The 26534-nt window shown below is 41.8% G+C and overlaps 1 protein-coding gene across 2 annotated transcripts in view; it reads right to left on the bottom strand.

Annotated features, from left to right (window-relative positions):
- Positions 1-14966: 14966 nt before the first annotated feature.
- SRRM1 (serine and arginine repetitive matrix 1) overlaps positions 14967-26534 on the bottom strand; it is a 29144-nt gene continuing 17576 nt past the window's right edge. For both annotated transcript variants that reach the window (XM_079697336.1, XM_079697337.1), the window contains exons 12-18: positions 25311-25455; positions 24901-24942; positions 21538-21648; positions 19041-19505; positions 18273-18468; positions 16460-16669; positions 14967-16025 (exon numbers count right to left, since the gene is read on the bottom strand). In XM_079697336.1, the coding sequence (XP_079553462.1) occupies positions 15921-16025; positions 16460-16669; positions 18273-18468; positions 19041-19505; positions 21538-21648; positions 24901-24942; positions 25311-25455 (1274 nt within the window). In that variant the 3' untranslated portion in view covers positions 14967-15920. The remainder of the gene's footprint in view (positions 16026-16459; positions 16670-18272; positions 18469-19040; positions 19506-21537; positions 21649-24900; positions 24943-25310; positions 25456-26534) is intronic.

Genomic DNA, 26534 nt, shown 5'->3' with positions numbered 1-26534 from the left:
GGAGCTCGAAAGTGGCAGCTCCCTTAGTCCTTGACTCCCCGTGACAGCTTTCTGGTCCTTAAAAGCCTGCGACTCTGGGGATCATGTTATCCAGCTTTTTTTTCTTTCTTTTTTTTTTCTTTTATTTATTTTTGGCTACACTGGGTCTTCATTGCTGCACGCGGGCTTCTCATTGCGGTGGCTTCTCTTGTTGTGGAGCACAGGCAAGCTTTTTTTTCAATAGTGCAACTTCTTCAGATAAAATCTTGTGCACAGGAACACTCATAGCAGGAACATTCATTTGCGATTGCTAGAAACAACCCAAATGCCCATCGACAGGTCCCTGGGTAAACAATGGTGGTGCATCCATCCATACAACAGAACACCAGGCAGCATTGAAAAGGGATGGACTATTGATACATGTACCAACATAGATGAATCTCAAAGTAATTATGCTGAGTAAAAGAAGCCAGACAAAAAAGAGTACATACTGTATGAGTCCATTTACATTAAAAAGTCTAGAAAATGCCAAATGGCGTGTGGTGACAGAAAGCAGATCGGTGGTTCCTGGGTAATGGGGGAACTGAAAAGGGGCATGAGGAAACTTTTGAGGGTGGTGGATAAGTTCGCTCTCTTGATCGTAGATGGTTTCCTGAGTGTACATATATGTGAAAACTTATCAAAGTGTACACTTTAAGTGTGTCAGTTTATTGTGCATCAGCTTTGCCTCAGTAAAGCCTTAAAAACAAAACAAAAGTCTCACGTGAAAGCCCAATACATAAAAGTTGAAAGTGAAGGACAGGGACTTCCCTGGTGGCACAGTGGTTAAGACTCCGTGCTCCCAATGCAGGGGGCCTGGGTTCGATCCCCGGCTAGGGAACTAGATCCCACATGCACGCCTCAACTAAGAGTTCATACATGTCACATCTAAGGAGCCCACCTGCTGCAACTAAGGAGCCAGTGAGTTGCAACTAAGGATCCCATGAGACACAACTAAAGGAGCCCACCTGCTGCAACTAAGACCCAGTGCAATCAAATAAATAAATACAATTTTTTTAAAAGTGAAGGACAGAGCACCTCTGGGGGTGGGGTGGGGGCTGGAGTACCAGCTCATGCCCTTGGCCTCTCCCCACCACCCAGGAACACCTTCGGCTCGCTCCACCTGGAGCTGCAGGGTCCACTGGGTCTCCACTAAGCACATTTCAAAGAAACACGGACACTTCTGGGAGAGGGGAAGGGCCCTGGGTAAAGTCACACAGTCTGAATGGAGTAGAACCAGGGGTAGAAGGCTGGATTCCCCCCTGGGTGGCCGAACGCTTTCCCACAGGCACTGGGAGTGGACTGAGTGTCCATCCATGGCCCCCAGGATGGCCCAGCAGCACAATCAGTAAGCGGGTCCGAGATTCATCCTGTGTTCAACCATATACTAGGCTCCGAGGGGAGCACAGAAGTAAGCAGACCCCAGCTTCTCATCCTTAAGGACCTCTCAGCCTACTTGGGAGCAAGAAAGACCTAGAATTCAGAGACAATCAGAGACACAAAATTATAAAGATGGCTTGAGTGTGGAATCCCTGGGCTGGAGGACTGTGACCGCCAACCAAGGGGGCAGCACGTGCGTGTTCCTCTGGCGGCCCCGGGAGGAAGGGTGAATGGCACCTCGTGACAGGCACAGCACGTGGCTCTTGCTTCGCCCCAGGGTGAGACCGCGGTATGCCGGTGCCCTTCGCTGATGTTCCTATTTCACAGGGGAGACACTGAGGCCCAGAGAGGGGATAGAACTCAACCAGAACCAGAGCCTGGGCGTCCCGACTCCAAACCCCAGTCTCTTTCCAAAGCTGCCCCTCGATAGGGTCGGGCGGTTGGCCGTCACTGCTGGGGTCTGGAGTCTGCTGTTCCTCCTGGTAGGGTGGGCACTGGGGGCTGGGCCTTGGGTAGGACAGTGAGACCAGGGCAGGGTGAGGAGAGGATTACAGCCAGCCCATCGCAGCCTATCCCTGGCTGCTGCTGGGTCAGGCGATGACAGCCTTCCTCCCCACTGAGCCCTCTGGAATGCTTGGAACTCGGTGGTGACGGGTCCGGGTCCGGAGTTTCTCTTGCCCTGGAGGGCCCTGGAGTGGAGGGAAGTTCTATATAAGAACTCAGAGCCTTGGCCTTTCCCCCTGCCCCGCCTCTTCCTTTCCAGGGGACTTTGTGTACACCAAGCATGGAAACAGCCACCCTGGGACACTTGGCCTACCCTGGCCAGCCTGCCTACTTCCTTCCCCAGCTCCTGATCCAGCATTAAGAAAAACAACGATCTGTAACATTTAGACAGCTCTGCAGTACAGAAGGCTGCTCTCATACACGCCTTCACTACAAATGTTTTTCCGCCCCTCCCGAGTTCTTATAATTCAGGTGAGAATCATTATCCCCATTTTAAGGGTAAGGAAACTGAAGCTCAGAGCGTTGGGAGATTTGCCCTGCCCACAGAACTGGTAAGTGTTCAGAGTTTATTCGAGATCCCAAGTCTCTGGATTCCTAGCTTTGCCCCACCCTACTCCTACCCTCGTGCTCCTGTCAATACCAAGAGGGAGTGTTGTGTGATGGAAAACACAGGCAGCCTCTGAGACATTCAAGTTTGAATCTCAGCTCCACTGCTTCCTTTTGCTTGCTTTTCCTTGGACGGTTACTTCACCCCTCTGGTTTTCATGGTCCTTTATCTGTAAAAGGGGGTAATAATAGTAACCACCCAGCAGGGTTGACGTGCGAATGAAACGAAATGCTCACACATGAAGTACTTGGCACACGGTGAGCAGAAAGTACTCAATAAATGACAGCGGCTATTTTATCCCAGGCCCTGGAGGCGAGACCATGTCTGTCCTGAAGGTCTACCTGGCCCTGTCTCCTCGCTGGCTTCTGGGAGGATCAAATGAGATGGCAGATGGCAAGGGGCATAAAGTGTATGTCTTTATCTCTGCTAAGGTAGGAATGACCACAAAAGACCCAGATTGTCTGAGTGAGGCTACTTCTCAAATTTCATGTCTCCTCTGGACAGAAGGGAACTAAGAAAATCCTAAAGCATGTTCAGGCAAGTTAGTGTAAACTTCTTTCATAAAGGAGGACACTGAGGCCCCGAGAGGAGCAGGGACCTGCTCACAGCCACACAGCAAGGCAGGGTGGAGGTGGACCCACAACCTTCCCACTTGACCATGAGGTTGATTCCTCTGTCCTGCTCCTCCCAAAGGGGCCCGACCCGGGAAGACTTGGAGATTGTTGCCCAATGTTTAAGGGCAGGTCCAGGATGGAAAAGTCATGTCTTAGCAGGAGCCACCAGTGGAAAAATGAATATGATGGGTCATGAATCAACAGAGCAGTGAGGTTTTCCCACGTCTATCTTCACTGGTAGTCATGGAACCCTGGCATGTACCTTGTTTTAGGAAAAGGACTTCTCCTGAAGCCTGGGCCCAGCTCTCACCGCTGTACTTAAGAGGGTCACCGTCAGACAAGGCAGGTCTGGAGAATGAGATGAGGCAGATGAAGGCACTTCCCATGAGGCACTGGAGGTACTAACCCGGGCTCTTTGATTTGCATGAACCAGAAAACCCAGCTCAAACTGGCTTCAACAATAAGGGGAATAGGACTTCCTTGGTGGTGCAGTGGTTAAGAATCTGCCTCCCAATGCAGGGGACACAGGTTCGAGCCCTGGGCTGGGAAGATCCCACATGCCACAGAGCAACTAAGCCCGTGCACCACAACTACTGAGCCTGCGCTCTGGAGCGCGCAAGCCACAACTACTGAAGCCCACGCACCCAGAGCACGTACTCTGCAGCAAGAGAAATCACCACAGTGAGAAGCCCGTGCACCGCAACAAAGAGTAGCCCCAACTCGCCTCAACTAGAGAAAGCCCGCACGCAGCAACGAGGACCCAATGCAGCCAAAAATAAATAAATTAATTAATAATAATTTTTAAAAACCAATAAGGGGAATGAACTAAATCATGCATCTAAACTTTCAGAGATGGATCCTCAGGTGTGAGCTTGGTCCAGCAGCTCAAGTGGTATCACTATAGTGGTGGGTTAAAACCAGTCCATAACAAAAGGGAATCTTCTTAGACTGTTGGTGGAATGTAAATTGGTGCAGCCACTAGGGAAAACAGTATTAAGTTTCCTTACAAAACTAAAAATAGAGTTGCCATATGATCCAGCAATCCCACTCCTGAGCATATATCCAGAGGAAACTCTAATTTGAAAAGATATATGAAGCAGCCTGTTCATAGCAGCCCTATTTACAATAGCCAAGACATGGAAGAAACTTAAATGTCCCTCAACAGAGGAATGGATAAAGAGGTTGTGGTACATATATACAATGGAATACTACTCAGCCATTAAAAAAAAGAATGAAATAGGGCTTCCCTGGTGGTGCAGTGGTTGAGAGTCCGCCTGCCAATGCAGGGGACACGAGTTCATGCCCCAGTCCAGGGGGATCCCACATGCCGCAGAGTGGCTAGGCCTGTGAGCCATGGCTGTTGAGCCTGCGTGTCCGGAGCCTGTGCTCCGCAACGGGAGAGGCCACAACAGTGAGAGGCCCGCGTACCGCAAAAAAAAAAAAAAAAGAATGAAATAAAGCCATTTGCAGCAACATGGATGGACCTAGAGATGATCATACTAAGTGAAGTAAGTCAGATAAAGACAAATACCATATGATATCACTTATACGTGGAATCTACAATATGGCATACATGAACGTATTTATGAAACAGAAACAGACTCACAGACATACAAAACAAACTTAGGGTTACCAAAGGGGAAAGCGGGGGGAGGAGGGATAAAGTAGGAGTTTGGGGTTAGCAGGTACAAACTACTGTATATAAAATAGGTAAACAAGGTCCTACTGTATAGCACAGGAAACTAGATTCAATGTCCTGTAATAAACCATAATGGAAAAGAATATGGAAAAGAATATGAAAAAGAATATGTATATATAACTGAGTCACTTTACTGTATACCAGAAACAAATACAGCATTGTAAATCAACTATACTTCAATTTTTTTAAAAAGTATCCATTAAAAAAAAAAAAAACACTCCACAAATACTTCAACACTCCCTTCAAAGGAAGCCTAATTATTCTCCCTTTGAGTGTGGGCTGGACTCAGTGACTTGCTTCTGGAGGATAGAAAAAAGTGGAAATGAGAGCATGCAATTTCAGAGACTAGGTTCTAAAAGGCACTGTTTTTCCCACCCCCAACTCTCCGGGGGAAGCCATCTGCCATGGAGAGGCCCACTTGGTGAGGAACCGAGGCCTCCTCCCAATAATTATGTACATGAGCCATCTTGGAAGTGGGTCTTCCAGCCCCAGTCAAGCCTTCAGATGAATGTAGCCCCAGCCAACAACTTCCTATAAACTCAGGAGACTCTGAGCCAGAACCACCCATCTAGGCTCTCTGGATTCCCAACCACAAACCATGTGGAATAAATGTTTGCTGGTGGTTGTTTTTTTTTTTTTTTAATATATTTATTTATTTAGTTTTGGCTGTGTTGGGTCTTCATTGCTGCTCACGGGCTTTCTCTAGTTGTGGCAAGCAGGGGCTACTTTTCATTGCAGTGCCCGGCCTTCTCATTGTGGTAGCTTCTTTTTGTTGCAGAGCACAGGCTCTAGGGGCATGGGCTTCAGTAGCTGCAGCACGTGGGCTCAGTAGTTGTGGCTTGAGGGCTCTAGAGTGCAGGCTCAGTAGTTGTGGCACACAGGCTTAGTTGCTCCGCGGCATGTGGGATCTTCCCAGACCAGGGATTGAACCCGTGTCCCCTGCATTGGCAGGCAGATTCTAAACCGCTGTGCAACCAGGGAAGTCTCATGTTTGCTGTTTTAAGCTCTTAAGTTTAGGGTGCTCTGTACACAACAACAGTAACATAAAAACACAGACCAGGTTCTATTTCTCCATGAAGTCTCTTGGCCCTGCCTTCTGCCTTCCTCCATATATTGGCTTCATCCTCAAAAGGGATCCTCTTTTGGCAGAAGAGCTGCTGCACCTCCAGCTCTCACATTCCCTCAACAGACTCTCCAGGGAACAGTATTCCTCCCAGTAGTTCTGCAGAGGCAAAAAGCAGCTCCTCCCCTCTAAAAGCCATGCCGACTTCTGACAAATCACTGGCTCTGGCTGAGGTAGTGTCCGTCTTTGTGACCAAGGATATGGGAATGATGCATTCCTTGGTCTAAGCCATCAGAGCCCACCCTGGAGCTGGAGGTGCCAACCCAACCCCCAGCCAATCTCATCAGATTCCAATAGAGCCAAATATGGCTCTGTTGGTGGGAGAGATGGGGAACAGATGCTGGGAAGCCACATAATAGCCATGATGTCATGGTAGTGGTGGTGGAATACTCAGGAACAGGAAATTTCCCACGGGCCTGGGCATCCTCCAGAGTGAAGTGATAACAGGGCTTAGAGGTTAAGGTGAGGCCTCTGCAATCAGGCAGCATCCAAATCCTGGATCTATACTCACCAGCTTATGTGACCTATCTGGGCCTTGGTTCCTTCATCTGTAAAATGGGGTTAGAATGCCCAGGAATGCAGGTGGAAGAATGAAATGAGGTGCAGTAAAGGCTCAATAAATAAGTCCTACTGTTCATTCAAATTCTTCACTGAGCACCCACTGTTGCTTGACTGTCTCTTTCCCTGGCTAGACAAAGAGGCACCCAAAGGAAGAGACCGTGGTCACGTCTTTGTCTTGGTAACTCCAGTGCTTGGTGCACAGTAGGCACACACATATGCAGACCTGAATCATTTGGAAAAGGGAGTAAATGTTCTTTTTGGCTCCAAGGGACAGGGCTAAGATCAAGGCCTGTGTGTGGAAGTCCTAGGGATCAGGATTCAATTTGCTCTAAAGGAGAACTTTCAGATAAAAGGAATAGAGATATCCATAGTTATAAAAGAAAATGAAAGGAATATTTATGGAAGACTTACTATGTGCCAGAAATGAGCCTAAGCCTGTTTCAGGTCCTGTTGTGTTTAATCCTCACAAGTCTATGAGGGAAATACTATCATTAACCCATTTCACAGGTGAAGAAACCGATGCAGAAGATGATTGAGTTTGTTCATTTACTCACTCATTTACCAAATGAGTGCCTTTCCTGTGTCAGGCCCTGGGGATTCACCCATCATCAAAACAGACAAGTGTTTGAATCACCCGCTGAGCAAAGAGCAAAGCTGAGACATCAGAACCCAGGTGGGTTTGTCTTCAGAGCTCGAGTGCATGACTATTACATGGATTCCTTCCAGAACAGGATCCTCATAAAGTAGTGAGTTTCCTGTCACTGAAGGTGTGCAAGTGAGAACTGGAGACAGCTAGGGGCCGGCTGTAAGGAATTCCAACTTGGGATGGACTGGGTGAGCTGCAAGGGCCCCGTGGCTGTTCTTCAAGCTCTGGAGCCGTCCAGAGAGCCTCTGAGCACTGAATCAGGCCTCTCCCCGACGGGAAGAAAGGGATGGAGGGAAAAGAAAAGAGGAAGAAAAAGGGGAAGCGGGATGGGCGGACTAACTTCTAGGGCGTGAGCTCGCGCTACGGGCACCCAGGGCCCGGGCGCCACCTAGTGGAAGAATGTGAGAAGCTGCTGGAACAGGAGAGAGAGACAAAATGAAGGAGCTGGCGGTAGGGACGTGGACAGAGAAACTGAATGTGACAGATGAGTGTGTTCCTGCTTCAGCGTTCCAGACCCTTCTGTGCATAACATTGTATATAATGTAAGATATAGGTACATTATAAAATATAATGTAAGACTTTTTTTTCTCCACATTTTGACCTCTCTGGAATCACCATGCGTCTTTACAATGAACGGCGTGATATTTAATAGATGGTGGTGCATCCTCGAATTGTCAGCATCCAAGCTTTGATACAACTTGGCCATAACTCTCACTGATGAAGCCTTCATGATGCTCCAGGCATGAGCTAAGCCCTTGACATACATTATCTTATTGAATCTATGTCCATTTTACACGAGAAGAAACTGAGGCTGGAGGTGAATCAAGATGGTAGAGTCAGAGGACGTGAAGCTCACCTCCCCACACAACCACAGCAAACATACTGTACCTGTGGAACAATTCTCACAGAAAACCAACCGGAAACAGGCTGAGGGAGGCGAAGTCACTTGCTTAGCCTCCCAGTGTGTCTGTGGCTGAGATGCTGCCCCAGAACATCGTTCCTGACCATTGCGACGCTGCACTGCTCCCCTCTTTTATGTCCCTGAGCATATGGTTTTATCACTATTTGATTGCCCCTCTGCTCCTACCCCCCATTCCCGGCCATGTGCCATGAACTCCACTGGATCAGGGTCTGCATTCTATTCATCTCAATTTAATTCTCCTCAGAACCCTGTGAGGTGGGTGCCATTATTACCATTTTATCTGTAGGGGTAAGAGTTTAAATAAATAGAAGCATCTAACATTTTTAAATTTATTTATTTATTTATTTATTTTTGGCTGAGTTGGGTCTTCGTTGCTGTGCGTGGGCTTTCTCTAGTTGCAGCGAGCAGGGGCTACTCTTCGTTGCAGTGCATGGGCTTCTCCTTGCGGTGGCTTCTCTTGTTGCAGAGCATGGGCTCTAGGCACGCGGGCTTCAGTAGTTGTGACATGTGGGCTTAGTAGTTGTGCCGCACGGGCTTAGTTGCTCCGCGGCATGTGGGATCTTCCCAGACCAGGGCTTGAACCCATGTCCCCTGCTTTGGCAGGCAGATTCTTATCCACTGCACCAGCAGGGAAGCCCTAACATTAAAAAAAAAAATGACTAAATAAGAAATATACAAAAGGGAGAACCATAACTGTGTTTTGATGTTGGCATGGGGTAATTCACTTTATCTATTTTCCAAATTTCCTGATTGTACAATGACATTTAAAATGTATTCTGCAATTTTAGTTCATGATCTGCCCAATGGAAAAAAGAATATTAAACATTATGTATACATGGTTTGATCCTGATGTTTGTAGCTACATCAGTACTTCTAAATATATAGGGGGAAAAAAAACCCCAGTTTGTTCCATATATTAGAGGAGGGGGGCTCAGGGAAGGTTGAGTGTAGTCAGGTAGAGTACTTGACCTGAGGTAGGTGTCCTTGGTTATACTTGGATGATGGGATTGACAACGATTTTTTTCTTTTTTTTTTTGGCCATGCCACATGGCTTGCAGGATGTTAGTTCCCAGACCAGGGATTGAACCTAGGCCCCCGCAGTGAAAGCACTGAGTTCTAACCACTGGACCGCCAGGGAATTCCCAATTTGTTTCTCTTTTTGTTTTCCAAATTCTCTAAAAGTGAATATGTATATATTTTTTAGAGTTAAAAACCATCATCTTAAATACGTCTCTAAGTCCAAAAAGGATTAGGACATTAGGAGACCAGAAAGGATATCCCAGACAGAGAACAGCAAGAGAAAAGCAAAGGAACAAACGTGGGAAATCACAGGGTACCTGGCGGCTGCTCAGCACATCTTGGCTGTCTGGATGGGTCCCGGTGGTCGGTGGCGTGAGCGTCTTCCTCCAGGCAGGGCCCAGACCAGTCAGGCTTACCACTCCCCTCTGCTCATGTTGGCTACGTAAGCCAAAGCCTCCATGCTTAAATTGCGAGAAGGGTCCCTACCCGGTTATGCACTAGGGAAAGAACAGATGTGGGACTCTGGGGTTCACAAAGGCCACTTCTGCACATTGTTTCCTATTTTGGGGTTTTTCCTTCCACGTCTCCAATATTCCCTGAGAGCTACTTCTACCCCTGCTTCAGAGGCACCTGGTTACTCTCAGTCTGTTTCCTTTCGCTACAACAGAATTAAAGCTGGGTGCCCTCAATAGCCCCCTGGCTGAGGCAGTCTGAGGGGGTGGCAAGGCACCTGGGGGAGCCGTGGCTTTACCTTGGGGCAGTTGGTTCCCATGACAAGGCCTAGGCTAGATGGGTGGTTTTCGCATGGTTTTTGGTTGCGGAACCTTTTATCAAAAAGAATCCAACAGGGAAGTTCAAAGTTTTAAAAAAAAGCAGAGCAAAGCCCTTGCGAAGCTTACCTGTATCATCTCTCAATCCCTCAACAAAGATCAATACTACTAGTGGCCCCATCGTACAGAGAAAATCTGAATCATAATTCTCCCCACTTAGGACTCTGCAGGGCAGTTTACAAACTGGTGGACTAGGTGATCTGTAAGGTAGTGGCTTTCCATTTTGTTGACTGTATCAATCACATTAGAATACATTTTACATGGTAACCCAGTTCACAAGCATACATATGCACACAAGCACACAGGCACACACACACTTCATGAAATAATACTTAACCTACTATATGTGATTCACACTTAAATTTGCTATTTCATTTTTTTATTTTAATGCTGGTTGTGACTCATTCAACTTTACAATTCACTGCCGAGTCTCAACCTACAGTCTGCAAAACACTTCCTTAATGAAGTTTCAGATGAAGAGTTTATGACTGGCCTATCTAGTGAGAGGTATCCATATAGCCCTCTGCACACATGGCACCATGCTTAAGAATCAGCACATCAGCTTCTCCTCCCATGATACACCTGAAATAAAAGGCCATCTTGGCAAAAAACCTCTTATGATACGAAGGCCTGCCAACTTAACTACATATTGACAAATGTGGAAGATTTTTGCAAAGAAATACAGGAAAAAACTGTATTTCAGATCCTATCATCTTCCCTTTGAAAACGGATTTGCACGGAAGACCACTTAGGAGTACAGCAATAATTGAGTTCCTAAGAGCCAAAAGACAATGTTTGGTATGAGCTAAGATGGATCTTTCAAATGAAAAATACAGCAAATAAGCTTACAAAAGGCAAAAAAGTCTTACAGACTTTTGGAGCTGGTCTTTCAAAGGAAGGAGCAGAGTTGGGTCCTCAGGATATTAATGCCTTTCAAATGTCAACTTCCACACTTTTTCAGAGTAATTTTTCAGAGTGATAAGCTCCATCCTTAGTTTCAATGCCTTTTGAAGAACCACACATATTTGGGCAGATTTTCTACATTCGTTGTCTAATGTGATTCTGTTACAATACCAGACAGGTATATTGAGAAAAATGGCATTCTTTATCAGATGGTGGGAGGGACAATATCAATTAGACCTGCATGTACCTTAAGTAAGTCACACTCTCCCTTAGTCTCCTGATCCTCTTCACAAAGTGGGAACAAATTTTTGCTTGGCCATCGTCCCCCAGCCCCAACCTCCGAAACGGGTATGAAAGTTCTACAGAACACCTTACAAATGCATTATCAGCTCGACTCTGCAGAAACTCTGAGAGCCCTACAGCCACAATTTCAGAAATATTCTCATACAGATACAAATCTGTTTAATATGGCACTGAATACTATATATAAAATAGATAACTGATGGGGACCTACTGTGTAGTGCAGGGAACTCTACTCAGTGCTCCGTGGTGGCCTATATGGGAAGGGAATCTGGAAAAGAGTGGAGATATGTATTTGTGTGGCAGATTCGCTTTGCTGTGCACCTGGAACTGACACAACATTGTAAATCAATTATACCCAATTAAAAACAAATGGCATTGAAGTCTGTCAGCACATGAAAAGATGCTTAACATCATTAGCCATCAGGGAAATGCAAATCAAACCACAATGAGATACTAGTTCACACCCACTAGGATAGTTATTATCAAAATGACAGATAACATGTGTTGGCAAGGATGTGGAGAAATAATAACCCTAGTAAGAAGTTCGGATAGTGTAGCTGCTTTGGAAAATAGTCTAGCAGTTTCTTAAAAAGTTAAGTATGACCCAGCAATCCCACTCCTAGGTATATACACCCAAGAGAACATATGTCCACATAAAAACTTGTATGCCGAACGTTCATAGCAGATTTATTCATAAGAGCTGGAAAGTGGAAACAGCTCAGATGTGCAAATGATGAATGGATAAACAAAATATGGCATATCCATATAAGGGAACACCACTCAGCAATTAAAAAAAAAAATGAAGTACCATGGATGAACCTTAAACACATGATATTAAATGACAGAAGCCAGACACAAAAGGCCACATACTGTATGATTCCAGTGAAATGTCCAGAATAAACAAATCTACAGACAGAAAGTAGTTGCCAGGAGCTGGGGCTGATGGGACTGTCAGTAGAATGGAAAGTGACTGCTAATGGGCAGTTTCTTTTTAGGGTGATCAAAATATTCTGGAATAGGTAGTCGTGATGGTTGCATAACCTTGTGACTATACTAAATACCACTGCACTGCACACTTTAAAATGGTGAATTTTATTAAAAAGAAAAAATTACATTAAATAGGGCTATGATTAATTAAAATCCTTTTTAGACATCCAAACTAAAATTTACCATAGTTACTAGAACGACCACATATTACGTTAGCTAAGAAAATGGGAACCTCTTTGTACTATCATTGCTTTATATGTATTAACTAACACACTTAACTCTTCAAAAACAACTCTGAAGTAGATTCCACCATTATTTAACTCGGAGAGAAGAAATGGCAGCACTTAGAGGTCAAGTAACTTGACCAAGGTCACACCGTAGAAAGCTATGGTAGAAACCCTGGTCTACCAAACTCTATGTTCTTGTCCACTCCAAATGGTTTGCATGTCTTTACCCCCAGTGGGCAAATACTAGAGAGCAGCAATCACCATGTCTTCATTTTCTTTACCTCAAGGCCTAGTAGTGCCTTGCAAGTACAGAGGCAATGACAGTCAATTAAACTTATTTACTCATCTGTTCATCGAGCGTTTGTGCTTCTACGATGTACCAGGCACTGGGGACACAGTCACATACAAGACCAAGTTCCTAAGGACCAAAAACATCATCTCAGGTGGTAATAATTGCTATAGATGAAAACAGAGGAGGGGAAGTTAGGGAAGCCTGTCTGAAGAAAACAAAGTAAAGAAAACAGGTCAGATCCGGCAGTGAAGACAAAGGCCCCGACAGAGGTTTAAAGGAAGAGCAAGGAGGTAGGTATGGCTTGAGCAGATTGAGGAGTAGAGATGAAGGTGCCAAACTAGGTGCTACTGGGTCTTGCAGGCCAGAGTAAGAAATTTGGATTTTACTCTGAAGCAGAAAAAAGTAGCTGAGGGTTTTGAGCGGTACTATCATCTGACAGGCTGCTGGGAACGGAATGGCCTTGTGTGCATGAGGATTGGAGGGTGGACAACGCTGCCACTGATAGTATCAACTCAATTTTGAGTAAATGAGAGTGACAGGTACTGAATGAGACAGAGATAAATCAGAGGGTATGTTCAATTCGGTATGCCTTTTAGACATCCAAATGCAGTTATTAACTAGGTAGCTCGATAGAGGTCTAGGTCAGGGGGAAGTCTAGACGGGAAAGAAATTTGACACAAAAAAAGACATTTAAGGGACTAGGGATTCTTTGTCCTTGGTGGCTTTCCCTACAAACTCTATCACTTCACGTTTCAAAGGATCCACTAGAGATAAAAGAGCTACTGAGGTAGGAGGAAAACTAGTGTTGCATCTATAAGGTAAACCAGTGTTGCCCCCTAGAACCCAAGAGAAGGAAGTGTTTCGACGAATGAGTGAATGACTGAGTCAACTCCTGCCAAGAGGGCTAGTAAAGGATGGAGAATTGATCGCTCATTTTGGCAAAATGGAAGTTAACTGCTAACCTTAACAAGCAGTTCAGTCAAGTGGAGGCATGAAAGCGTGTTGAATAAATGGGACAAGTGAATAAATGGATTGAATGACTGAATGGCTAGATAGATGCAAGTATCCCAGTGATGTTCATTGGTTTGTTCATATTGAAAGGGGTAAATCAGCTGCAACCATCTTAGAAACCGGATATTCTGGGGACTTCACTGGCGGTCCAGTGGTTAAGACTCCACGTTTCCAATGCAGGGGGCACAGGTTCGATCCCTGGTTGGGGAACTAAGAACCCACATGCCCAGTGGCCAAAAACCAAACAAAAAACAAGCACAAACTGGATATTCTGTGCATTTCCTACATCACAGAATTATAAAGTCAAAAGGAAGTCATGTGGGGCCTCCCTGGTGGCGCAGTGGTTGAGAGTCCGCCTGCCGATGCAGGGGACACAGGTTCGTGCCCCGGTCCGGGAAGATCCCACACGCCGCGGAGCGGCTGGGCCCATGAGCCATGGCTGCTGAGCCTGCGCATCCAGAGCCTGTGCTCCACAACGGGAGAGGCCACAACAGTGAGAGGCCCACGTACCAAAAAAAAAAAAAAAAAAAAAGGAAGTCATGTGGAAGATCCCTGAAAGCTCTAAGTTGCCACAGACACATGTAAGGTTCTATCAATGGTGGAGAGTCACTCTAGATACCTTAGTTCAGTCGCTACAAAAGCAGCTTCATTAATAAGCTTTTGCCTTGTTACAAATCACTCTAAAAACCCACCTGTAAAAATAGCCCCTCTATGTCCATCATTTAGATAAACAACTGCCCACTAAGTTTTCCTGAAATTAAGACATGTAGGCATTTTTCTTCTTTTTGCTTCAACTGCCAGAAACTACAATCAAATTAACTGCCTATGTGACAACTTGCTAAGCTTAGGTTCACTTGCCCAAAATTCCCCTTTACTTGTTTCATATGAATGTTGTTGTTTTACCTTATACAATGTTATCAACTCCCAAGTTTCCTCAAATTATATTGCTCACACCACACACCCCCCCCAATAGAGGGAGGTTGCTCCAGTCATTTCTTAACCTTCGTTCGCTTCCTGGAATGTGCCAGGCTTCTTCTGTCTTGGGGTGTACAGATACTGTTTGCTCTGCCTGAAACTCTTCCCCTATGCGTGGCTACCTAGCCCATTATATATGTTCCAATCTCACTGTGTGCTTTCCCTTCATGGCACTTATCACATTAATTACTAAAATAAAGATGGTAAGACAATTTCATCACCTTGTACTTCCCTTGTCTAATCCTCACTCTGCCAAAGGTGCCAAGGGGGTAAAGGCACTGTAAGATTTCTAAGGTAGGTTTCCTGCAGTATTGAGATGGGTAAGTAAAAGTGAGTGGCCAACATTTTTAAATTTAGAAATTTATTGTTTAATCCACAAGCTTTATATAGCTTTAGTTTAAAAAAACAAACAAAAAAAACCAACAAAAACAAAACAAAAACAGTGAAAACAAGACACTATTTCAAAGTCTGGGCCCTTCCAGCTTTCCAAATACAAGAGCTCTGAAAGTTGTATATACCAATCGGAAGAACAAGACAAAATTATGAATGGAGCCATGACATTTCATAAAACAAAATTTTATGTAACTGAAGGATCCTTCCTGGGACTAGTTAACTGCCTTTACAAAAAAAATAAAAATAAAAATAAACAGAACAGAGTGAAATTCCAGTGTTCCAAATCAACTTGTTACACATCAATATAAACCCACAGTGTCCTGGCAAACAACATGCTTTCATTTTCTGTCTCATCCTAGAGCTCGAATCCTGATTCATTTCAGCAGAGACTCCACAGGCAACAGGAAAGATTGTGGCATTAAAATATTCATTTATACTTTTGTGGTAGTTCAACAGTGGTCTTATTTCTGGGCAAGCTTGCAAAAACCATACAAGGTTGGAAGCATCATAACTTAAATGGGTGCTAAGACTCAAATGAGAAAAAGGAAAAAAGAAAGAAAAAGTAGAAAGAAAAACCTCTGGGAATAGACAGGGGCATTTAAAGGAACCATAAGAATGCCAACAATATTTAAACCCCCTTTTTTAAAAAGGGGATTTTTTTTTTTGGCTTAAAATATTTCACTCTAAATGAATTTATGTCAGCTGTCAATGAAAGAATGTCACTAATACACTGTGGACACCTTTTGCAATGTATATCCATGCCCTTTTTTTTTTACATGGTGAACTTCAACCTAGCAATTATTACAACAAATGTTATAGTCTAAAGCTCAAACACATTTTTAGCAATTTTGAAACTGAATTGCGTACAAACCAAATAAAATTTACATCATAACAAACATTTCCACCTAGGACTGTGGGGACACTTGAGCCTTCCGCATTGATCTCAGGGCCTTTTCACGCAGGTGCTTTTCTAAGTCATCAAGGTTATCTTCAGCCTCACTTTCAGTCTCCTAAAAAAACAAAAAACAAAAAACAAAAAACAAAAACAAAAACAAAAATCCCAAAAAGGTCATATCATTAAATCTTGAGACACCGGTGGGAGATGCTGAGTACAGAGAAAAAGAAAATTCTTGTGATGTGTGCACAACTCTAAGAATACACAAAACCCCCATAAAATCACTATACTTTAAATGGGTGAAGTATATGGTATATTTAATTATATTGAATTTCTTTTAAAAAATATACATTAAGCTTTTTGGATGCCATTCATATTCTTATCGTTAGCCTTAGCAAATTCCTGCTCTTGGTAGGTGGTAATAGAGAAACCAATCAGAAGAGAGTTAACAGCTGAGCATCCAATTATTAGAAAAAAATTACTTAGCTACTTCTCAATACCAAATGATTCAGCTATCTGTACAAACTGTAAGACGGTGTTTGTAAATACCTTCTTAGGCTCTGGCTCTGCCTCTGGTTCTTCCTGTGCTGACGCGGCTGTGGGAGCAGCAATGGCTGCAGGGGTCACAGGAGCTGCAGCAGCTGCGGCTACAGCCTTTTCCTTCTTGTGTTTTTTGTGCTTCTTGTGCTTCTTATCCTTTTTGTGTTTCTTGTCCTTCTTTTTCTTCTTTTTCTTTCCACCTCCTTCTGGGTCTGAATTCTAGAAATCGAGAAAACCAAAAGCAATAAAATCAACCTGTCCAACTAAACAGTTTATTTCTTCAAGGGAATAACCAACTGGGCTAATCTCAGGATTTCATGTGGCTACAGGGGGAAAGAAAACCCAGGGCCAATCACCACCAAGAAAAGTACTCCTAAAAGATGGGAACCACCACTGAAAGCAAAGACTTCCAAGAGTTGAAACAGACCTTGAAGATAAATGATTTTTTAAAAATTTCCCCAACTAACTTCACATTAAACCAGGCCTCCCAACCACAAGCTATGAATCAGGTCTCCAAGACTGGTCTGAGTCAGGGTCTACCACCAGATGTAAGGAAAAGCACCATGTGCAACAGGAGGAAAAGTCTCTGAACTCAACTAGACCTGAGTTGAATTCTGGTTCCTGAACCTATTAAACTAGTTGACCTCAAATTGCCTGATGTGTTCTGAGGCCTTTTTGTCAACCCAAAATGGGTATAACAATCCTTGATAAAGCTGTTATAAAAATTAAATGGGAATATCTGTAAATCACCCACAATACCAGCCTAACATGTAGGCTTTTAATAAATAGCTATTATCCTAAATACAAGCATGTATGAATGCCACATCTCTAATCACTGTCTGATCTATCTCTAGAATGCGGGTACATTGTTCTCCACCGCATATATTCCAAATTTAAGCAAAGGGTAGGCTCTGCTAAAATTGCATCTAGTCTATAATTTTTAAATCTCACATTTCTAAGCATTACTTAAAATTCCTCAATCCAGTCAGTCAGTCTGGACAATAATTCAATCCTATTAAGATGGACATTCACCACTGATTTTATACAATACAGAAACCTGCCATGATTAATGAATCACAAAGAAAACAGTTTAAGTTCTGATATTTTAATATCCCAATGATATTTAAGCTTGACAACATAAAAACAACAGTGTTATTCTTATCTATGTAGCTTGCCAAAGATAAGGCACTATGGGACAACAAAGTACTTTCCACTCCATCTAACACTTCACAAGTTGTGAGGTTCATTTTTTATTATAGAAATAATGTATTTACACTGTAGGAAAAAATAAGACCATTAAGATGTAAAGAAGAAAAATTAAGATCACTCATCATTCTCCTTCTAACACATAACCACCATCGACATTTTGGTATCTTCTTGTGATAAAGTGTATTTTTTCTTTATAAAAATGTAATCAGACTAATAGACATGATCTGAGATTGAAACTTTTATTGTGACCATAACTATCCCAAAACCTGTCAAACACTACAGAAAACAGCAGAAACGCTAAACTATTTTTCTCCTAGATAACAGAATCAAGGGTAATTTTTTTCTTTCTGTTCTTCTAAATTGTCTATATAACCCAATCTTCACCACCAAGATTATAGAATTTAATAGTATTAGACATATCACAAATTAGTGGATGTCTAGAGTACTAAGCATGGACTGTGATGCAAACACCACCACTTAATTTGTGCCTCCTTTTGAAGTCCATCTGAACAGTAGAAAATAATGTTCCTCTGAACTACAAAAGACAAAAAATTCTCTCCTTCCAAGTGACCACGTATAATTATAAAAGATGTCCAAAACAGGGCAGACATACCCTTGCCGGTGATGGGCTTGGTGTTGGGCTTTTAGCCTTTTTAACCGGTACCGCTGGTGACCAGTTGGTAGAGGGTGACTGAGACTGGACAGGGGATGGAGGTGCTGGGGGTTTTTTAGCTGCTGGCTCAGGAGATCCCGAGACAGATCGGGAAGATGAGACCCTCCTTACCGACTGAGGGCTTGGTGAGGCAGCTCTAGAAACAGAGGGAAAAAATAAAGCATTTAATATCCAAAAGCAGAGATCCTTCTTTCTTAAGAGAAAACAACCAACTACCATTATAAAACCAGATCATGAACTTTAAATATTTCACAGCACTTAGTCTGCTGGTTGATTATACTAACACTTATCAAATTTTTATCACCTAAGTCTCCTGGAGAGTAGTTCAAGCCCCACAATCCTCTATCCATTCTGTTAATGATTCTTTATGAAATTAGTAATGCCAGTTCCTACATTTAAGACTGTTTTTATCAGTCACATAGACATGCAAGAAATATCCTATGCATCACTTCAGAGCTAGGTTTGGAAACAGACTCAATAAGCCTGATATCCCTAAGAACCAAGTAAAAGCCTATGGCATTTAGCTTATACCATGAGGAACTATCCTGAAAACGGAAAGGATCTATGAATAGGACCTAGAATTTGCCTTAAAGTTTGTATTCACAGCTATTCTTTTCTGTGATTTCTCAGTTGGGGGGCGGGGGGCTTCCAAACATAAAGAGCTATGCAAGTTAGTGTTCCTAACCAAAAAGGATAGAATATTTTTACTTTTTTATCTTTTTGGGTTCCGGAGTCCTGGAGACTCTCCTAATGGGCCTAGAACTTGGAGATGGGGACTGCCTTCTTTGGGGTGATGATGATGCTCCTCTTCGAACAGCTGGAGGACTTGAGGAGGTCTGAGGAGCTCGAGGCCGTGGTGAGGGCGAATGCCGTTTGTTTGGTTGTGGTGACCGGGCCTCCCGGGTAGATCGGCTCGGGGAAGACCCTTTCCTATGCTTTGATGACAATGAAGGCGAACGTCTCTTGGTGACTGGGGAGCTTCTTTGTTTGGGAGGTGGCGAATGGGAGACCCGACGCTTTGGTGGTGGAGACGGTGATGCCCTTCGTTTAGGAGGGGGAGGGGGTGAAGCCGTTCTTCTCTTTGGAGGTGGAGAAGGAGAATATCTCCTCTGTATTGGAGGAGAGTATCTTCTTGGGGAAGGTGAGCGACGACGTGGGGGAGGAGAAGGAGTCCTAGGAAAAATAAAAGGTCCAACAGAGTACAAACAGAATGCAAAGAAAACTATGTACTTATACAGCACCACACAGAGAGAGAATATTTCTAAGTGGAAATGTCATGCATTTAAACTCAATTAAAGTAACAACAACAAAAAAATCACTTAGTAAATTCCTATTTATCCTAGATGACTACAAATAGGTCATTGTGATTAATGGAGAAATTTAGTTTTCAGACTGAATTCAAATTTGTCAAAAGTCATTTAGCACAATCCATGCAGAATCAACTTAATATTTTTTAAGAGAATTTTGCATTGCTCTAAGGAAACGGAAAATCCATTATCACTATGTAGCAACTAGATAACTACATAAGCAAGACTCTACTGTGTTCAACTTGAACTCAGGAAGTCTGTGCTTTAAAGACCTCTCCGGTGTGTGCGGTACCCTCTCTAAACTGGTGTTTGGACTCTGAATTAATAATTAGCGTTCACTTGCACAGCTTTAAAAGGTATCTCTACCCTGCCCCCACCAAGACAGACTTACATTTTTTGTGCATCCAAAGAGCAGTATTCAATGGAAGTCTACTGCTAGGCAGAACGCATCCCTGTCAAAGTCTCAACTTGGCCTTCCTCTTAATGCTTAATCCCTGCATAACCCTAATTTGCCTCTCAGGAATTAAACCTCAATATAACATTTAGTTCCAATGGCCTGATTTTCTCCTGAAACATTCAGACCTTGAGCTCAAAATATTTTCCTGCCTAAAAATCAGCTTTGGGATAGGCCATACATTGGGCAACACTGTAGAGTTTTCCATTTTGCCCTTATTATTTAATAACTCTGAACCCCCATTTCCTCACCTGAAAAATGGGAATACCACCTACCAAGCAAGATCATTTTGAGGAGACATGAAGTACATAAAACATCTACCACTTTACCTGCCACATAATGGCCATTCAGGAGTTGTAGTAGCAACTATACCGCTTGATAATGTGTTTGAGCAATGCTCTTAAAGATTTTTTCCCACAACTTTTATTTTGAAATCACTTTTGATTTACAGAAGAGCTGCAAAAATAGTGGAGACTTTCCACTTAACATCCCATATAACCACAGAAAAATTACCAGAACTATGAAATTAACCTTGGTATTAACTAAAATACTAATGTCACCCCAGTTTTTTCTACTAATGTCCTTTTTCTGTTCAAGGTTCCAAAAATCGGGATCCTACATTGCGTTTAGTTGTCACGTGTCCTTAGTTTCTGCCAATTTGTAACTGCTCCTCAGTCTCTCTCCCTCTCATGATTGACATTTTTTTGAAGAGTACTCATCAGTTACTTTGTAAAATGACTTTCAATTTGGGTTTGTCTGACAGGGTCAGCGCTCTGTGTCCAAAGATCCAGTATCCACAAATTTAACCAACCATGGATCGAAAATATTTGAAGAGAAAAAAATTCAGTAAGTTCCAAAAAGCAAAATTTAACTCCCCACTATAAAGTTAATATTTTTTCCCTCTGTAATCACTAGTGATCCTGCCTTTTAATTTAACATCTTTATTGATATGTGGTTCACAAATCATAAAATTCACCCATTTGAAGTGTACATTTCAATTGTTTTAGTATACAGTTGACCCCGGAACATGGGTTTGGACTGTGTGGGTCCATTTATATGTGGATTTTTTTTTAATACGCATTGCAGTACTACATAATCTGCTGTTGGTTGAATCCGCAGATATGGAGGGCCAACTGTAAAGTTATACTCAGATTTTCAACTGTGTGGAGGGTCGGTGCCCCTAACTCCTCTCCTTGCTCAAGGGTCAACTATATTCACAGTGTTCAACCATCATGACTCCCCATTCCCATCCCACCCTAGACACCACTTATCTAATAACTCTCTATCTCTACAGATTCGTGTATTCTGGACTTTTCATGTAAAAGGAATTGTATACTATGTGGTATTTTGTAAACAGCTGTGCATGTCACTCGAATAAAATATTTCAATCACAAAGATTCAAAGTTGCTCCCTTTAGCTCCCACTAGCCTATGTGATAAAGTACCTTCGTCGTGGTGGTGGTGTGGGAGACCTGCGTCGACGAGGCGGAGGGGCAGGAGAAGGAGAACGTCGCCTTCTGGCAGGCAGTGGGGAGGGGCTTCTCCTCCGTCTACCACTAAACCAAAGAAGAATTATAGTTGATTCAGAGTCAGTAACATTTATAACTAAGTGATCAAGATGATTTAGTTTCAATCACTGTCAACCCAAAGTGCAGCAGCTATCACTCTATCCCTCAAAGCAGTGTTTTTCAAACTACAGTGTAGTTAGTCAAGACCCTGGGTGAGAACCAAGATTTAAAAAAAAAGAAAGAAAGAAAGGAAGAAAAGAAAAAGAAAATCAAAGTGCTTTAACTTGTGGTAAGGGTAAATTTTGTATTGTGAAATTTTTGTTTCTGTATATAAATATGCAATCTGAGTCATGACATAGAACATTCTTAACATGACACAGGGTGAAAAAAGTCTGAAAACACTGCCTTAGAGCATTGCTTTTTAACTAGAATGTACATCAGAAACAGCTTGGAAGTTTATCTGAAATTTGTGTTCACCAGGTTTGGGCTATGGTCTAGCCGGTATATGTTTAAAAAGGTGCTTCAAGTGATTTTTGATTCCTTGTTAGGAACAACTGTTCTAAAGCCTAGAAAAATACAATGTTCTAATACAGATATTTAAAATTTAAGGCCCAAAGTCTGGGTGTCACTGTCACTGCTCCAAGTTCTTGATTTTTTAAAAAGAACGTTCCCACAGTTCAACAGTTGCAAACTATTAACTAAAAACACTACCCCAAAGACAAAGGACCAAAGCTGTCTGAGCACTAAAGCCATTGGGAGCAATATGGTTAAAATATAGATAAGAATCACAGACCTTAATTCTGAGCTGTTAGGCACTTAACCAATTAACACAAAAAGCACACCTGAAAAATACAATTATGATCAACTGGACTAACTCATAGTAGTGTCCCAGCAGATATACTAAAATAAATACCAAGCCAGTTTGACATCTATTGGCTAAGTTTGTGTATACAAAGAAATCAAATAATATACAATTAACCCTTAAACAATGTGGGGGGCTCGGGCTTCTGCACTGGCAGATTCAATCAACCGAGGATCGTGTAGTACTATAATATGCATTTATTGGAAAAAAAAAAAAAAGCCACGTGCATGTAAGTGGAGTCACACAATTCAAACACATGTTGTTCAAGGGTCAACTGTAATTAGTTCTTAATTTCTTGCCCAGTACAGGATTGATGCTTCCTGTGAATCTGGAAGTATTTTCTAAAGTTTCCTAGTCTTGATTCCCCATTAAAACTAAGGAGAGTTCATTAACAGAACTCTTTCATTGTTCTGTTCATTAACAGAACAATGAAAATTCTGACATTCATTAGTAAATTTAATTTTTAATTTAAAAATTCACTCTGAACAGATTTTAAAATTTAAATAAAAATTTAATTTAAAAATTCACTCTGAACAGATTTAAAATATAAACTACAAGACAGATAAGCTTCAGGTGAAACGTAGACAAAATTGTTAATTACAAGAAAGAACAGTAAAGGAGAAGGAGAAGTAAAGGAAGAAGCCACTTTACCAGAAAGGCTAATCTGAGAATTACGGGACCTAGAGAAACAGGGTGGACTACAGTACTGTTTCAACAGGTAATGAAGATTTCAAATGGGAAAAGACATTTGGGTTTTGATTCAAAAAAGAAAAACAAAGGTTTACACTCGCAAACTTTGAGGGTGAGATGATACAAAGCAGAACTCCCAATGTGTTATCAGTAGGTGTAATAGCAAAAGAGGCTACTACTGTTGATTATGTGACTTCTCTTTTAAAATATTCTCATAAAAAAATTTAACTCCGATTAGAATCTATTATAATACACTAATGACCTGAGATATTTATTGTGCCTCAGTTTCATTTGTAAAATGAAAGGCTTGGAGTAACTAAAAGGTCCCTTTCAGTGATGACCTTCAATGTCCTATGTTTCCATGTAAGAAAATAACCAAAAAGAGAATAAGAATAAAACCAAAACCTTAAAAAAAACAAAAAACAAAACCATAACCAAACTAGCATACTTAGAGGAACTACAAGAAAAATTTGATAATCACTTATAACTGGAATCTTGACACCCGATGGCTCTATGACCTAAAGGCTACAGTTTCTTACCTGAGCTGATATGGCACACATATCAGGGGTTTAAAAGAAGAGGAAGAAGTAGTAGAAGAAGGCTAAACATTTTCTAGTTACTCTGAATACTAGTGCCAACTCAAGCCTTCAACTGTGTGTAGAAATTGTTGAGTAGAGAGGTCTCCCCACACCCAAACTGCACGAGAACCAGTTTCAATAAGTCTCAAAACATGAAGTAGCCCTCAGTCCTCGAGTATGTAGGAATACAAAAGTCTTATAAGAACAAAGACAGCCTGCGATCTCTGCAGTGACCTCTTCAGAATCACCTCACTTCTTCACTCGTCAGGCTGGTAATGAAGACAAGAAGTTATAGATGCAACAACTATCTTTTTATACTAAGTATGATCAATACACCATTCACTGTTAAGGAAAGAGTGTTCAATACTCAAAGACAAATGTTTAGAAGCATGAAAAATGCTGCATTTTTCAACCTTTAAACTTTATATATGAAATATTCAAAGCCAGGCTGTATTTCCCTTCTTAAAAATAAATACTGAGGTGTGATCCCAAAAAATTCTTTCTCCATCTCCAAATCCTAGAGACTTGATGGCAATCTCTAACATCATTAACCATAACCGGCGGGGCGGGGGGAATCTTACCACTAACCTGATTTTGTAAAGCAATTTTTTAGCTGCTGTACTAGCAATTTTACAGAAACCTGGAATAATCACAGTTGGGAACAGAATGCTTCTGTATCTAAATTTTTTTTAAGGTTTCTATTTTTTCTTGTCAAGTAAGTTACTTCCACAGCACAAACACACCGTTTTGCTCCATCATCTACACTGCCAACTGGTTCCAAAGAACCTTTCCAAGAAAACACTCTTATTAATTAGTGAGACTACTTAAAACAACACAGCTTCAAAAACTGAGCTATAAAGAGAACAATGTGAACATTTCAGGAAGGATACTTAGAAATTTAGTGACAGCTAAGACCTCAGAAAGCAGAAGACTAGCAAATACACTGTAATTGCACAAAACTCTAAATTCAAATGATGCTCTAAAATGAACACTGTGTATGCTTTTATCATTATTTTGATGTGTAAGAAAATATAATCAAAGCAAAACAATTGAGGAACTTCTCCACAGTCATACCCTGTAAACGTCAGAATGGCATGTTACCTAAACAGTAAATTAAGTCACTAAAACTTTGACATGTAATCCTAATTTACAAAATAGCATCTAACCAACCTTTTAGTCACTGGCGATTGCCATCGCTTTCCCATCTGCATCCTGAGAGCAGTGGAAAAAAACAAATGTCAAGAATTCCATTCACCAAATTAATTACTTCAATGGAGTTAAGTATCACTAATGGAGATACATTTTTTTAGATATTCAAACATGGTCAGGAGTTAATGCTATGATTTAACTGTTCTATTCTAGTCACGCACACATTCGACATGCTGGTACAAAACTTACTAAGTTCTCATTAAATAGTAATGACCACGGAACAAAGAAAACCCAAATACCTCCCAAATCTGACCATCTCCTACTGTGAGTTCTTTAAAGGAAGGAGTTAAGCAAATTCTAAATAAGCCCACAGCCCATCCCTTAAGTTATGAAGTTTCATCACAACTACAGAACACCAGTGAAGACATTACCGAGGGGAAGTCTCTTTCTGGCGCTTTCGAGGTGATGGAGAGGCACTCCGGGAAGGGGAATGTCTCCGCCGCCTGCCTACCTCACCATTCTTCACGTGGGACCTTTTGGGTCGCTCATCTTCTGAGGAAGAGGAGGAGCCAGAATCTATAATTACACAATAAACAAAAATTTACATCAGGTCTATGCTTAAGAGTCTGTCTACGTTTTTGGAATCTAAGCAGATGGAGTGTCCAAATTAGCAAATCAAGTCCACTAACATAAGCAAGCACATATACAGCCATCAGTTCTGAAAAAAGGTAATATCGATATGTGCTTAATGACTTGAAAGTCAAGCATACATAAATATACGTTATTATATAATTACGTTATACAAATCATTTCCACAGAACAATCCAACAAGACAGGGTCCCTTATAAATCTAGTGATCTTCCAGATAACTAAGTAAAGCTTAAAAAGCATCTCAAGCATTATTTAATTCTTGTTACTCTATGTACTTTTAAGGCTACTGAAAGTCTTACTAGTAGCATTTGAATAATTTACTTCATACCCCTATTATTTATCAAACAAACAAAATGTACGTGACATTTCCTACAGGCCTGGTAACAGTCAAGGACTGCAAAGAGAAACACTTCATTTGTACATGGTTTCCTTAACTTAAAATAACTAACAAGTCCCAAATACCAAAAAATATCCAAAACTTACATGCATTTTCAAACATTTCCATGATTAACCTCATCTTAAAGAGTTGCAAAAGCTGTATGGCTTTTAACTGACTTAATGCCACTGTGGGATGCTTTGGTTTCCATTTTATAAATGAAAAGCAAAGGTAGTGCCTAGACTCAGTCACAAATACCAACTAAGCGAATAAAACCAGGATATCTGGTTTAAAAATCAGGTTTCTGCGTACATACTTTTTAATTCAGAAGTTCCACTTCTAATTACTATTTTACAGATATACTCACATAAGCACAAACACACAAAAAAAACTAGAAATAACCTAAATGTCCAAATAGGTGAGTGGCTCAATAGATGACAGCATATTATCAAAATTTTAAAAATGCTGCAGCTGGTAAATAAATGAGGTAGATCCTTAAGAATTAACAAGGAAAGATGTCTAGCTATAGTAGGTTAAAAAGGCAGGCAATATAATCTACAGTTTGAGCCTGTGGGTTTTTTGTTTGTTTTTTTTTTAACCACAGATACTTATACATGCACAGAAAATT

Source organism: Hyperoodon ampullatus (genome assembly GCF_949752795.1).
Source record: "Hyperoodon ampullatus genome assembly, chromosome: 2".
Lineage (NCBI taxonomy): Eukaryota > Metazoa > Chordata > Mammalia > Artiodactyla > Ziphiidae > Hyperoodon > Hyperoodon ampullatus.
This window is presented reverse-complemented; position numbering and strand designations above follow the sequence as displayed.